At 40.5% G+C, this 16,193-nt stretch overlaps 1 protein-coding gene across 1 annotated transcript in view; it reads left to right on the top strand.

The window, feature by feature from the left end:
- The window catches only part of PPL (periplakin), a 245,798-nt gene that overhangs the window by 198,828 nt on the left and 30,777 nt on the right, over positions 1-16,193 (top strand). The window contains exons 13-15 of the mRNA XM_044089065.1: positions 9,039-9,145; positions 11,144-11,301; positions 13,770-13,948. Coding sequence (XP_043945000.1) covers positions 9,039-9,145; positions 11,144-11,301; positions 13,770-13,948 — 444 coding nt within the window. The remainder of the gene's footprint in view (positions 1-9,038; positions 9,146-11,143; positions 11,302-13,769; positions 13,949-16,193) is intronic.

Below are 16,193 nucleotides of genomic sequence, written 5' to 3'. Positions count from 1 at the left end.
GGTTGTACCGCATGCATCCCTGTGAAATAAGTCTGGGGCTGGTGTATTTTGGGGTGAATGTAAATTGCCAATTGCAATAATGTCATGAATGACTTAATTTTTTTATCATTTGGCTAAAAAACATTTTGTAGCTAATTATCCTCCGCCAAGCTTCACATGCTGTCAAAGGGGGAGGGGTTCTTCCACTTCATTGCAAATGAGGCCCTAAGATGACCCTGGTAACCAGTGGAAACAGACTCCAAGAACAACTTAGATGTAGCCAAAATAAGCAAATAAGAAATATCCAGCTGTCTAATCCGTCTTATTTTACTAGCCAAAAAACTAATTCCAGTGTAGTTCACTCGCAATGTAAATTTGGACTGTTAATGTATTATTAATATTATGTTAAACAGAAAAAGGTCTGCTTTTCTCTAAATGTAGTGTTTTTAGCGCTCTCTCTTGCCTTTCACAGAGATTAATGTAAGTTCCTCCCTGTTGCTGTTCTTTGTTTCCTTAGTTTCTCCTAATACTTTTCTATTGTCCTGCTAGCTTTCCCCTTTACTATAGTTTAATGCATAACTGTCCTGAGACACTTTTTTGTATTCTGGATTGCAGGAACGCTGTCCTACCTGGAGAACAGGTATAGACTATTGGTGCATAGAGGGTCTGTCTCTGACATCTTCCCTTGAGTTGCTATGGCAGATCTTGATACCAAATCCACCTCCAAAAAGGCGATTGCACACTCCATTTATTTCAATATTGGGTCACTTCCTGTAAATCTTTTGCAGTTTCACTTACAAAGTCACTGATTCCCACATGAACTAGATGTCCATATCTCCACCCATGCATTATGACCAGAGAACCAAACGGGTATGTTTCTATATCAGTAATAGTCAATATTCTATCTTGCATATAACATCTGTATTTTTCTGCCTTTCCCCGTTGTGACGAATAACATGGTAGCTTCAACTTGTTTTCAACTTTTCACATGTCTGCTCTATTTATGTCCCTGAAGTAAATGCATAAACATCTTCAGGCATGGCAAATAAAAGTATCCAGCCAGCTTCACCTTTGCTTTACCATGTATTACAGGCCTTATTTTTCAATCTATTTTACACTTTTCTGAATCTTTACTCGAGTAGATACTTACACAATTTATTAATATTTTTTAAAAACCAAGGACCTTGGCTGATCAGTTAAGCAACAGATGAATGACATATCAACTGAAAGACACTGCTGATGGCAACATAGCTGAAATAATTTGAGTGTGAGTAAACCCCCTTACACATCCCCTTAGTCTGGAACACTTATCTCTGATGTTCCACCTCAAGGGGAAAATCTCCCTTCAGCAATTTGTCAGAAGTCATCATTTTTGGTTGTATTCTATTTAACCAAGTAATCTCTCCTGAAATTCACATTGCATTGTTTGTATAATTCTGTACAGTTGTATACTTTTATGCCTTAATTCTGTATTATTATTATTTATTATTGTGCCCTAAGTTTTCATCATCCCACTCATTTTTCCTACTTAATACCAGTTATATAAGTGGTGTTCAAGTACTGGTCCGATTCATCCATGCCACCAGTCTCTGGCACTTTGTTTACCTGGCACCTGAATCTCTTGCAAGAGTTTCATAATTGTTGGCACTTTGCTTAGAAAAGGTTGTCTGCCCTTCCTCTGGTTTTGTATCATTTATCTAGTGCTCACTGGTGACATATGTAATCATTCTGCCTGAGTATGACTAACCGAGGGCTATGTAAGCAATAATACCCGATATGGTGGCCATTAGTGGGGAAATAATGGCCCACTGCAGGGGGTATTATGAGGGCCTGTCATCCTGAAGAAATATAACTGCTTTTATATTACCCATACATGTTAACACGGCCTAACCCTAATGCCATTTCCAGTTAATATGATTATCATTCACAGCCCCTCTTTTATCTAGGGTCACCCTTTTTCCTGCATTTTTCAGAATCGTCATCTTTCTCAGTAGCGTCTTTTTACTCTGCAATTTCAATGGTTTGCAAAACCTTGCACTTATTTATTTACAGATTCTTCAGACTATTTTTAAACCCACCATTTCTATTTTTCTGTGGTCTGCCTTCGAATAACCTCCTCTTCAGGTTCAGTATTTACCTCTTGCTTTAGTAAAACATACATATCTCTCAACCTCATAGTGCAAGAAATCTGGACAAAGTCATAAATAATGGAGGAACTAAGTCCACAAAATAGGGATGCCAATCATTTGCTAGAAAAATACAATTTATGAGAAACAGACCAAAATAAGAGGCAAGAATCTGGACATTCTGCTAAAATCTGTACCGTTGAAAGATATGAAAACATGTTCTTTCCACGGATGACTTAACTGTTTTATAGCTCTTATGCTTAAACTCATCTTCAATGAACAGAGAGCACTTGTGTTATGCAGCCAGCTTAGTTTTGCTGCATGCCCTATTCTGTAACTGACAGAAATCATTTCTTTTTGTCCACATTCTGAATGTATGTGTTCAGGGAATTGACACAGTTATATCTTAGGTTCATAGGTTTATACTAGGCTATCTGCCCTAAGGCATTTATAAGCCTAGCCCAAAGTTTTGTGGCTTACGCCACCCCTTATGTTAAAAAATACTGTGCCCATTAGTTTGTTGTGCCTCTGTCCAGCAGTGACACAGAGATGATTCCCGGGGTAAATCTACGATCTCCCATCCACCGGTCAAGACTTCTCTTGAACAGAGCCATCGAGGTGCTCTGCCTCACATGGACTGGGATTTTAGTCTCTGGGTGACAAATCTATCCCTCCAGCATGTCCTATTTATATCCGTGCTAAGGTTTAAGTCGCTTGCTCTAGTGGATCTGGTAGATTTGGATTTTTTGAGGTGGAGCATGTCCATTAATTCCGGGTTGGACATGGCCTTGTATGTCAGACACAGGTCACCTCTGAGCAGGCGGTATGTGACTGAATAGAGCTGGAGTTTCTTCAGTCTGGCAGCATATGACAGATTTTGGAGTCCCTTTATCCTTTTGGTGAGGAACTTTTGGGGTCTCTCCAATTGCTGCAGGTGTCTGGTGAGATACATCCCGAATGGGGCATTGTACTCTTATCATTGGTCTGATAAGTGAAGAGTACAGGGGAACAATGGCCTCACTTGATCTGGATGTGAATCCCTTCATGATCAGGTGGGCAATGTAGAAGGTCTTTCTAACCACTTTAGCAATGTGAGTGTCAAAAGAAAGGCCACTGTCAACCTGGGTCCCCAGGTTCCTGATAACCTCTTCTGTGCTTAATGGATTGCCACCTATATGGTAGCTTGGGGTTACCTTTTTCCTGAAGGGTATGACTATACATTTTTTGGCATTTAACTTCAGGCCATGGCTCTGGCACCAGTTATCAGTTTCCGTGAGACCCCTCTGAAAGATATCTGTGTCTGATGTACTTTCCACTATGGCGCCCAGTTTGCAGTCATCTGCAAACTTTGTCAGCCATGGTCCTCCTATGTTTGCCTGTACTTCTGAGAAGTAGATTCCGAACAACAGGGGGCCAAGAACTGAGCCCTGTGGGACCCCACTTGTGACTGGCTTGGAGTCTGACATGGCGCCAGCAACTCTAACCCTGTGGGTTCTGTCCTTTAGCCAGTTTGCAACCCATCTTGTGACATATGGGTTTACATTTAAGCTGGTAAGTTTCTCTATAATACCAGAGTGGGGTATTGTGTTGAAAGCTTTTGCAAGGTCAAGGTAGGCTGTATGGACTGCCTTTCCCTCATCAATGGCCTTGGTGACTGTTTCGAAGAAGTCGACCAGGTTCAAAAGGCATGATCTGCCCTTGACAAAGCCAAACTGGGTCAGGTCCAATGTCTGCAAGTCCCCTATGTCTTTGTTTATGAGTTCCATTATGATCCTCTCCATAGCTTTGCAGACCAGGCTTGTTAAGCTTATGGGGCGGTAATTTCCAGGGTCCGTAGAGGTACCGCCTTTGTGGAGTGGGACCACAGTTGCCGTACGCCACTCCTTGGGCACATATCCTATGGTAAGGCTAAGATTAAACAGCTGCCTTATATGCGGGTTTAGTTCCTCGTTGAGTTCGTGTAGCACACAGCTGGGGACACCATCTGGTCCCATTGATGCTGTGTTTTTAGCTTTAGAGAGATCAGCTTTCACCTGCGCATTAGAGATGTCTGGGAGGCTACACTCCACTGGGATAGTTATCTCTCCTTTTGGGGGGTGAAGTTTGCACTGAACCTGTCTGCCAGTATGTTGGCAATGTCTGTGGGTTCAGTGATTTTTGTATCATTTTGGACTAATTCTGCGCATATCTGGGAGTTTCCACCCAGGTTTCTAACATAGCTGAAGAAGGCCTTATGATTGTCTTTTGAATCTATTGCAATTTTTCTCTCAAATTTGGCCTTGGATGATTTTATGAGTGCTCGTATTTTTTTACTAATAATGATCAAGGGTGTCTTCTCTTTTATGGATTTTGCTCTATCATGTAACAGCTTTCTCCTCTTATTGTAAAGTTTGTTTATGGCTGGAGTCCACCAGACTGGACGTTTGCCCTTGGTGGAAAGAGTCTTGGTTTTATTAGGGATTGCCTGATCCATGCAGTCCTGGAGGTGTTCGTAGAAGGCATTTGTAAGGGCTTCCGCAGCTTGGGTTGTGGGTTCCACTGGCTCGGGGGCCTTGAAGGATACCACACCAGTCTTGAGTAGTGTGAAGTTTGCTTTAGAGAAGTTCTTCACTGTGGTCTTTTTTGTTTGGGGTGGGGGCGGGATGTGGATTTCCAGTGAGATAAGTTTGTGATCTGATCTCACCAATGAGGGATATACTTCCGGTGTGGAGCATTTTCTCCCCATGTTTGTGATGATGAGATCTAGCATATTTTCTCCTCTTGTGGGAACGGTGACTAGTTGTTCCATGGCATTTGAATTTATGAACTCCAGGAACCTTTGGGCTAGAAAGTTGGGGCTTGAGTAATGTTCCCAGTCTATATTCGGGTAGTTGAAGTCACCCAATATAATGGTGTTTGGAGATACATTTATACCCTCCAGTGTCTTCAGGAAGGCTGTGTGGGGTTCCTGAGTTTGAGAGGGTGGCCTGTAGCATGCTACAAATTGTAGAGCAGTTTTGCCTATGGTTAATTGCACCTGGATGGTTTCCGATGCTTCGTGTGTTGCCACCAACCTGGAGGTGTGGGTATCCTTGATGAATATGGATACACCCCTCCTTTTGTGGTGTGGTCCGGGTTTTGGGGCCGGAACGCATGATATGAGGTAAAACCTGATAGTGCCGGGGTGCTCTCAGGAGCCTTGAACCGGGTTTCAGTCGCAGCACAGACATCGATGTTCTCCATACTGAGAAGGGCCTCGAGAGCGTGCATTTTGAGATTTAGACTTCTGGCATTGAGCAGCATTACCCTTAGTTTCTTCCCATTTTTGTTTTCTAGGGTGGTAGGTTTAGAATTTGAGCCTTGCCTAAAAAAGGCACTATGGGGGTGGCAAGAGCCTTAGCCAATATCCGGAATCCCAGGGGTGACAGGTGCAAGCCGTCCCTTGCGAAGCAGCGTGGCTTGTCAAGCATGTCATCCCAGGCAGACAGACACTGGATCCCCTTTGAATGACACCAGAAATTAAGCCAATTGTTAAAGCTGATCATCTTGTCTCTATGTTGTGGCATCATTCTTGGTGAAGGAAGGATACTGCTCAGGGTCAGGGTCATACCTGCCTGGGCTACATAATCAGAGAGCTCCTCTGTCTCTTTTCATGTAGTCCAGGGAGGTACATCTCAGGTCGTTCACACCAGCATGGACAATGACTGTGTCATATTTGTACTTGCTGTGGAGTGACCCGAGTGCTTGTGTTATGTGGCGGATTCTAGCGCCCGATAGGCAGCTTACTGTGACTTTCTCCTTGTTCAGCCTGGTGAGTGGGACGTCAGTGTGTCTGACTATGGAGTCACCTATGACAAGTATGTTTGGTGTTGTATTTGACCTTAAGGGCTGTGACTGCTTTTCACACTGATTTTGTGGTTTGTGTTGCCTGTGGTGTGTCATGAGGTGGCAGTTGCTTGGATGTCTGCTTTGGAGGCCTCTGCTGTTTAGGTAAATTTTTGCTCAGAGCCTCCAAGTATGACTTTGTGTGTTTGTGTTTGATTCATTGTTGTGATAGCTTTATGTGAGACTGGTTTTGTGGTGTGTGTAGTTGCCTTCTCCTCCTGTCTGGTCTTGCCAGTCCTGAGTTGGGAGAGCTCAGCCTCCAGTTTGGCTAAATAGCTGCATCTCTCTCGCAAGTATTTGTGTTATGTGGGAGGAGGAGAGGGTTGTCGGTGTACATGAGGCAATTGTAACATTGCCTCAATATTCCCAAATTCACCAACTGGACAGGAGAGGACGCCAGCATCTGGCCCTTCGACATGCTAGAGAAATTTAGAAGTTAGGGGTGTAACTGAATAAGAGAGGACTTAGTAAGGAAGTGGGTACTCCTGGGGGTTTGCTAGTGAGGGACTTTGTATAATACAGAAGTGCTAAACCTGAAAAGAAGATGCTTTTAAGACAAGTAAAAGCTTTTAGGAACAAGTGCTGCGCTTTTTAGTTAAGGGATATACTGTTTAGATTACTAGTAGAGCAGTTCTAAGGGAAAAAATGAAGAACAGACTTTATGGAGCCAGAAAAAGTTTAACCTTGTTAAACCGGCGCTGCCCGATGCTGCTCTAGTGGCAACTCCGCGCTAAATTACACTAAAGCACTCTAAAGTGTGCTTGATAGCAGGGGCTGGAAAGAGCCAGGAATTGACCAAAAACAGCCAATAAAACTACAGTTTCAAGTCCGTAACCACTCCCACGGGGGGCAGGGAAGCAGCTCAATGTTTCACTGCCACTGATCAACAGAGAGACTTTCCTTTATCCCAAGCAAAAATGGCCTCACAGAAACTTACAAAACGGTTCAAGAACAGCAAGCCTGTAACTTGAACTTTTTTAAATCTCAGAAAAGTGGGAAAAAAGCAAGATTTTTTTTTGGTTTTGTTTTTTCAGAGATAGCAGAGGTTCACAAGTAATATCAAGTTATAACAGTGCAGTAAATGACCCCACACAGTGCTAGGTCAAAGACAAGAAAATATGCAAGTTTTGAGAAAAAAACGATTTTAAAATTAAGTGCAAACAGGAAATTCAGTATACAGTTTTTGGTTGTGCTCTAAATACAGCTACTAATGCAGAAATCAAGTTTAACAAGCCAGAAAATGCTCAAACTAGGCAGCTATGCAGAAAAACTTATCAAATAAACAGAGGAAAAATACTTAAAATCTCAAAAGTGGCTCCTTTCTTCTCTCAGCATTTTCTCCTCTTGGAGGGTGCTTCACCAACAGCCAACAAGCTTGAAAAGACGCCAAAACCACGAGGCAACTAGGTTTTAAGAGAGGAAGATGAAGGAGTTTTGGAAATGACCCCTTTTGGCCAATAAAACTACAGTTTCAAGTCAGTAACCACTCCCACGGGGGGCAGGGAAAGCAGCTCAATGTTTATCACTGCCACTGATCAACAGAGAGACTTTCCTTTAGCCCAAGCAAAAATGGCCTCACAGAAACTTACAAAACAGTTAAAGAACAGCTAGTATAAGAAACAGACCCCTGTCACACTCCCAGCACCGTTAGACTCTGATTCTGCAGGGAAGGATTTACATTGCTTTAGTGTCGTGACAGTTTTCACATCTTGGGATTACTTGAACTATCTTTTAACAAACCACTATGATAGGAGAACAAGAGGTTCAAGATTTAGTTTAAAATATTCAGAATTCGGGGCTTCTTCAAAATATTGAATGAGAGCTTAATTCAGTACAGATAAAGTAAGATACAAGAGAAACTTCACATTTTTGTACTTTTAGTTAACAGAGACTCTCACAGAGCAGTTCCAGTTAGACAACCTCTGTGTTCATGAACTCCATAGCCCAGGACTACGCAAACCCTGACTTGTGCCAAAGGGGCAGCAATTGATCAGTGGCATCATATCATTTTTACACTTCTGATTTTTTGAAAAAGTTAACATACTGACTTAAATTAGTGACAAATATAATTAGCACTCTCGTGTCAAATTCATCCATGCCATGAATCTCTCTTGCACTTTGTTTGCCTGGCACCTGAATCTCTTGTAAGTGTTTCATCATTTTGGGCACTTTGCTTAGAAAAGGCTGTCTGTCCTTCTTCTAGGATTTTACTGTTTATCTAGCACTCACTGGTGGCATATGTAATCGATCTGCTTGTAAGTGTGACTGGATGGGGGGGCCTGCTATGCAAGCCTAACTTTTCAGGTTCCTATTAGAACCTCGAACGCTTGAAACGTCGAATGTTTATGAATTTAATTGATATGATAAGTAAAGTCAACACTGTAATTCTACATGTAGGTCATGAAGTGAGTTTAAAACAGATGTGAAAATGTAAATGAAAGCAAGGCACTTAACATTAACATGCCTTCTACTTCTGAAAATGAGTGCCACTACAGCTTTCCTAGATAGTCTGTTGGAAGTATATTATGAAGAGCTAAGGTCACCAAAACTGATTTCCATAGCACTGTATCAGGCTTCACTCACTGTTAGATTCCCTACTAATTCTTTAAACTAACAAAGCACCGTCAACCTCAAAATATAATTTTAACAGACTACAGAAAAGCAGAAGGAAGGAAAAAGTAGTAATGACCAGGCCTAAAAATTATTTAGAATGTGAACTCATAAAGAGTGATATGAAATAAGTGCTACAGAAGCTTACTCTTTAGCAATATAAAGCTCTCAGTAGGATGATTTAGTTAGCAACCAGCCATTCCAAATTGAGATCACCTTGATTTGTTTATTTTTTATTATACTTTTCTTTTTGGTACTGCTTTGTTAATGTGGACAAAATGCTGGTAACATATTTCCGTTTTTTTAAATACAGAAATAGTAAATACTATGCTGGGGGATTAAAAGTCAAGATTAGAATATGCTGCAGTGCCGTCTGATTCACTTACTTTTATAGCATGGTGATCTGTTTCTTTCATTAATATGCAGTATTAAAGAATGTTTTTTCATCCTTAATTCTAGTATTAACAACCAGTATAAAGGTGTGAAGCAGAAGCTGGCCAGTAACAAGAATGCCTTACTTCGTCGTTATGAAGACTTGAAGAAAGAGAACAGCAGTTCACCAGGAGGTACAGTTACCATGAGTGTTTTCAATACAGAGCAGCCATCAATAAGCAGAGGCCTAACTTCAGGTGTTGTACACACTGACAGTAGTATTTAGTAAACTATATAATCTGGGACTGCTGAGTTTATTCCAGAGTCCAATGATTTCTCCAGAAGAAGACTTCAATACTGGTACCTACGGTAGCTGAAAGGAGTGTAATACTGGTGATTTTAAGCTATTCTCTTTATTGGTATAACTGTTTTAACTGGAGACTAACCAGTCCAGTTTCTGCATCCTCTGTCTTTGAGAGACCAACTCACTTGTCCAGAGATAAACTGTTTCCTACTCCCAGGCCTTATCCAGTTCTTTATCTTAAGTTGTCTTCTACTTGATGTTTTTTGTTTAACAGGCAAATGTAGAAAAAAGAAAGAAACTGTTTCATACGGTCAGTTTCAACCATATTCTATCACTACTTTAAGCATTTTCAAGGCCTTGTTTGTTCTATTAAGCAAGTGAGCTTGTTACTCAGGTGAGAGCACATTTGATTTGCAGTCTATCAGATAACAGCAACAAATAGATGCGACAGTAAAAGTACGTGCAAAAAAATTGTTTACAAGAAACTTGGGCATTGAGATCCTATTTAAAACTCAGGTAAATACTGAACTGTAACTATACATAGAATGCGGAAATAGAGGACCAGTAATAGTGTTCAGTGCATTTCCACACTTAAATGCATCCAAGTTGTAATAAAGAAGTAAACGTGCTCATTAGTGAACGAAGCACAAAACCAAAAATAAGTAGTAGGCAAAAGTAGAATCAGAGCTTGGTTATGTAGTAAAATAGCTGAATCTGTATTATATGTACGTAAACAAAGATGCATTAGATGAATGTATCGGTCTCGGATATCCTTTAAAGCTGCTTAGCATCCTTGAACAGGTTCAACCAATAGTCGTTGTTTATGTAGCACTTTTTAAAATGTTGAGACTGCTTTACCAAAAAATGCAGTAAAAGAGTAAAGCTTCAAATACTCAGTAAACTAAGGGTGTTCCACAAACCTGAGTCATATAAATAAGCAGATATTGATATATTCTTGAATCTAATGAGGTAAACTATTCTAGATAGTCATAGTCCTGCTCTTTTGACAACTGTAGGAATCCTCCCTGCAGTACACACACATTCTGCCTGTCCCTTGGTGTTAGTATGTTTTAAGTGCATTAACAGTTAGTAAATCATGTCAGAAACAGACCTACCAAAGTACTTGAAATGCTTTAAAAGCAGTAAACCACAGACTTTCAGCAGTAGTTATCATATCATTTTGTTACAGCAGCATATGATGATAACCAGTCTGAGCATGTTCAGAGGCATGTGTGATTAGGACTGGTATAATATCTGTATCTGCACTTGCCATGCATGGAATGTGGGATTTAGGCACACAACACAGAGACCCTGCTGTCCCTGATCTCCTATAGCTTAAGTCTAATAGCATAGCAAATACCAGAAAGCTAAATCTTCACCAGTAGGTAAAAAGTATGCAATGGAGAGAGGTTCATTACTCAGTGTCTCCCCCTGCAGGTTAAATAGTATGGTACATTATTATCCCATTGATAGCCTCCTCTTTGCCCCATGACTAACCGGTTTTGTCAACAAAAGGAGAAAATGGAGAAAGAGTACAGGCTGAGAGTGGGTGTTGTCAAGACAATGATGGTTGAGAGACTAAATTGCCATGGAACTCCTATGAATCCTGTACAAAACAAATACCTCTGCAATTCTCAGTATAGAGCCCCTGCCCTGCTTTGAAGATGCTCTAATTCCCTAGTACAATCAGTATTCTAAGAAGAATCACATGACTGAAGTGCTTTTGCCTCCTGGTTGCAACAGGGAAATGAGTATTCTCAAAAGTGATATTGATCAATGGTCAACAGCATGTGGAAAGTTGAAGGACAGTATTAACAAAAATAATTATTGTTATATAATCTGCAAGCTCTTATGTCTCTCACTCGCCTAATTTATTTTCCTTTTCCAGATGCTCAGGAGCTACAGTGCCGTCAGCTGCTGTCTGGTTTAGACAAAATCAACAATGATCTAGATAAGCAGGAGAAGTCTGCCACTGCATGTCTGCGTCCTCCTCTGGAACAGAGTCGTCCTATACAAGATAGCTCTGATCGTATGCAGGAATTGAAGGCAAGAACCATTTTAGCAAGTTTGCTCTGTGACAAAGAGGAATGGAGCCTCACTGAACAAATGACCCATGTTTGAGTAGTGGGCCCAGATGCTGTAGGAGCCAGCTGGGAGGGATGAATAAGCAGCTGATATCACCCAACCTGGGAGGAGGGTAACAGGTTGTGCCTGCTCCAGTGCCAGTAATGTAGGCCCTGTTTTGTCAGTGTAGAGTAGACATCAGGAGGAAGAAAACAGAGCATGAAAGATGATATTTTAGCCCTGGATGATGGCCTTCCAGTAGCACACATTTTAGAACTCCAATAATGTGAATCTCCATCGATACAAATTTCCTACCATGTGGTGATGAGTATTGTAGATGAAAGGACAGAGGGGAAAAAAGTTGAAAAGGTAATAGATGGAAGTGCCTCAAACTTATACTAGGCAATGGGCCAAAAATGCAAATAAAACATGGAGCTTCATACTGGCCTAAGTGCCACTATATTACTCTGACATCTAATCAACTTCCTTTTCACCTTGGAGCCTTCTGTTAAGTCAACAGCACAGCATGTGTGTTCACTGCCTTACAGACGGGATCATGAAGCCACCCAACATTTAGCAGGCTAAAGCAAAGAAATATGGGCCTCCGGTAAAGCAGAGCAAGGACCCCACTACAAGGTGCTATTCATCTCCAAAGGCCTTTCAGTATCATTTTCAATCTGTTTATGGGATTAGGTACTCGTTAAATGGCAACAAAATCTTCTTCTTAATTTTTTAATTGTATCTGTCCTTTCTTAGTCAAAAGTTACTTTCTTTATCAGTTTAATTAATATGACCAGTACAGTCAGCAGATAAAAAGTAACTTCTTGTATAGATATGAAGCAGATCTTTATAAAGTGCTGAAGAAACCCTCACTGGTTTATTTTACAGCTTGTATCTCTGCTCTTGGCATCATTTCCTGAGCACGTAACAAGTTGATTATGACAGGAGATTAAATCTTAATCCTTATCAGTGATGGAAAAATTCACTCTAGTGAACCGCAGAATTTTTCCTATGGTTCGCAAACACTTGGCCCACCAACCGTCCGAACACACAACTGACTAAATAAAATACACCCAAGTGAGGGGCTTTGCCCACCACACCCCCCCCAACTATATAAACTAACTCTGAGATAAACACAAGGTGCAGGGTTTGAGTCTCACAAGGAATAATTGGCTAGGCTTAAAAAAATAGCTCCCAAGGGCAGTTAGCCTAGTACTAACCTATGAACCTATGAGATCACACTGCCGTGGGGAAAAGGGCAAAGTTGAGGTGATTACCAAGTCTTTGAGAACCATGGGAAAAATTCTGCAGTTCGCTGAAGTGAATTTTGGTGACTGGTGTTTGCTGAAGACTTATTCAATGAATACGTCTTTCGCGGGACTAATATAGACTCGTTTGAAGTAGATTATAACAAGGGAGTGGGTTGGTCAGTACTTATCTGCATTAGGTAAGCCCCACAAAAAATATTTTATTTGCATTATAAGCTTGCAGAAATGTCTTTCCCAACATTAAACCACACATATTCACAGGGTCACCCTTCAAAAGAACTATATTTGCTCCCCGTCCCGCCCCCAAAACATGCATTTTCTTTGTGTTGATGTTGGGAAAGAAAACTGATCTGGAGAAAAAAGATTAGTAGTTGTACATAAAATCTTTATAATGATCTAGGTATAATGTCTATGAATTGAAAAGGCTAACAATCTTGCAGCTATCTCTTGATAGTTATGTGACTTTTAGCGACTTTTTATTTTCAGCTCCTTGTATTATAGAGATAAATTATTATTACAGATCCGATTGCTAAATTTCCAGGCAGGGATTGCTTAAAGTAAAAACTCTACCACTTAATCAGAGGAATATGAAGATTTAAGAATAAGAGCAGAAAATAGTTCTCAGTTGGGTGTGGCTCTGAAATGTATTATCAGATGGAGTGGTACAGTCCTGTCATTTGGGTGTGGCTCTGAAATGTATTATCAGATGGAGTGGTACAGTCCTGTCATTTCCTTTAATGATGTCTGGTACAGGTGGAGAAGAACTAGAGAAAAGTACAGCTATTTAACCCAAGATTCAGTATTCAGAAGGGTATATTAACCAAAGATATATTGGAACATTCTATACATTTTTGTAAAGAGGCAAATGTACAGAATTACTTTTGCCAGTATAACAGAACTTGGAAGTACTTCTTTACTGACTTCTAGAGAGAGACACTGGGAGATGGGTTATAATACAGTACACTAAAAATAATGACAATTGCTGTCATGTAGACAGTAAACAGGACATGTGTATAGCACAAGTTAGCAATGTTATACAAAACTCAAAACAGGTCATGTTATGCAGATAGTAAATTGTAACATTAAAAATGCTGAATATTTGTTAAAAATATATGGAGTGACAATTTTACAAAACCCCAGGGTCTAACTTTTTTTTTTGTTTAATTCTCATGACTGCTGTAGAACATTGCCAACAATGTACGTCGTATTGAACCAGATAAGACCATGAAAATACGAGAGTGCGAGGCCTTTTTAGCAACAAGCCCGAAATGTGCTAGCGCCCCCCAGCTTCAGAACAAAGTGAACGATACCAATAAGAAGTACGAGCGAGTGAACAACCTGCTGAACTCTGCACAGGAAAAGTAAGTAGAAAGCAGGCTTTGCAATGTGAGATCTCATTCCAAACCCACAACCTTCTGCAGAAATGTATGCTAGTCTGGTGACATCATTTTATCAATGTCTTGACCTATTACCAGCAAAGTGTCTTTATATCAATTAAATGGTGAAGTAATGCATTCAATGTCGAAAAAATGGAGGTACCTTTTGAGCTGAACATTTTCAGGCTCTCTTGCTTGCTTGTTGGCTTTTTTCATATTTCATGCTATTAGTCACTGGTCTGGTATAGTGAGAATTGCTAACAAATATTACCTTACTAGACTTTGATAGCTGTAGATGAACTGTCTGCTAAACCGGCTAAAAGCTGTAATAATAAACATAGTGACACTCCTTTGTAGAAAGTCAGAAGCTTAGAACATATGACAATGTGCGGGTACCTGACTTTGAGGGTCAACATTGTTGTGGATTATGCTATGGTGGAGACACGAAAAGTTCTCACCAGGCTTCATCTGCCATTTTCACCTTGGAGAATAGTGTGTGTCCAGGGAAGGGGGATTCCTCCTACATTGACCTCCATCAAATGGAGTATATTTTTTTTCAGTATGTGAGAATATGTTCCTTAGAATGACTACTTCTGGCATTGGGCTTCAGCAAGTCAAACCCACCAATTGCAATTAGAATGGTGCTTGTCAGATTTTGTCATTAATGACACTGCTATGACTCAAATTCAAAATCTCAGTGACACTAAAGATGTAGGCTGTCATTTTTATGAGGAAGAATGCATCACTGCAAAGGTGAAATACCAGGATTTAGTCCGAAGATCTCTACCATAACAAAGTAACATAGTACAGCATAGCAAGCCAAGTATTTTAAAATGGAGTATCTGCAACTGTGAAGTAAGTGGGGATCAGCAACTTATTATAATGAGTACATATTTGTGAAATAGAGGTCTGGCATTCCTTTTCCTAACTATTCTCATTTTGTTTGCAGTGAAGTGAAACTTGCAGAAAATTGTGTTGCTGTTGGAAAATAATAGAATTATTTGATATGTTTTAGAGTTCTTTTTAAAAAAAAAAAAAAAAAGTTTGAGCATTAGGTAATGGCCTGAGCAGGGTCAGATCAACAAGAGAGGGCTGATGGAGCTGCACCCTATACAGGGTGAACTAATCCCATGCCAAGAACAGTTCTTTGGGATCCTTCTCCTCCAACTCCCATTTCTTTCTTGTCACTTTTCTTTTGCACTCTTTTGACTTACTTTTATGCTTTTCCTTGAATCAACAACAACAGAACTGTACATAGTATTCCAGATGTGGTTTGACAAATGACTTGTAGATTAGTGCAGATATTTCTGTAGGGCTTTTATTCAGTTCCTGGTTTGATGCATCCTATCCCCTTCATACTTTCACCGCAACTTTCCTTTCCTGATGGTACATTTTTGCAATGACTGGGAATTCCACAGTATTCTCTTTCTCAATTGGCTCTTTGTTTGTCACCCCTTCTGATGCTCATTTCTGGGAGGACTGATCCTTAAGTTTAAAACATTGACATCTACAGCACAACACTGTCCATTGACACTACTTTGGCCAATGACCTGCTGTGCTGACTCTCTCCTTAGTTAAAGTCCCCCTGGCAAACACTGTACTATAATTTTAGTGTGATCTTTGAATAGGAGGATCACACTCTTAATATGTCCAGTGATTATCTAACATGAATATCTCCTACTGTACCAAGTCCAAAACTGATCCCTCAAACACACCATTTGCGTCCCTGTCTGCTACTCATGCCTCCCCCCTTGCCACTTCTACTTGTTGACTTTCATTTGACCATACCTTGATCCTGATCACTATAGTCTCCTCACCAATGTGCTATTTAGTCTGAAAGTTCCCATTTGTAGGGACAGGGTCAAAGGTCTTGCAAAGTCTGAGGCAACACTGGAAGATGAGAAGAAAAGTAGGAAAAGCAGAGAGATGGGGGCACATATTCCTGTCCATTTCCAGCATCTACTAGTTGTGCATTTAGAAAAGACTGAAGTGGTACAATGTGTTGGCTATGAACCTAGGCTGGCAAGCATCCAGGAGGATGCTGATCTCAGATATTCTACAAGGTGTGTGTCTGTGTCCATGTGTGATATATATTTATTTGGTACCAGTAACCTAGTTGAATGAGTATTTGGGCTGACAGTTGCCTAGTCAACTGCATATGGTGAGCTAGGCAGCTGATTGACAGGTGTTCAAGATCTCACAACTCCAAGGGTTAGAAAATTTACCCTTT

Source organism: Protopterus annectens, chromosome 12.part0, assembly GCF_019279795.1.
Source record: "Protopterus annectens isolate FY-2018-M chromosome 12.part0, PAN1.0, whole genome shotgun sequence".
Lineage (NCBI taxonomy): Eukaryota > Metazoa > Chordata > Ceratodontiformes > Protopteridae > Protopterus > Protopterus annectens.
The sequence above is the reverse complement of the archived record's forward strand: the minus strand, read 5'-3'. Positions and strand labels throughout refer to the sequence as shown.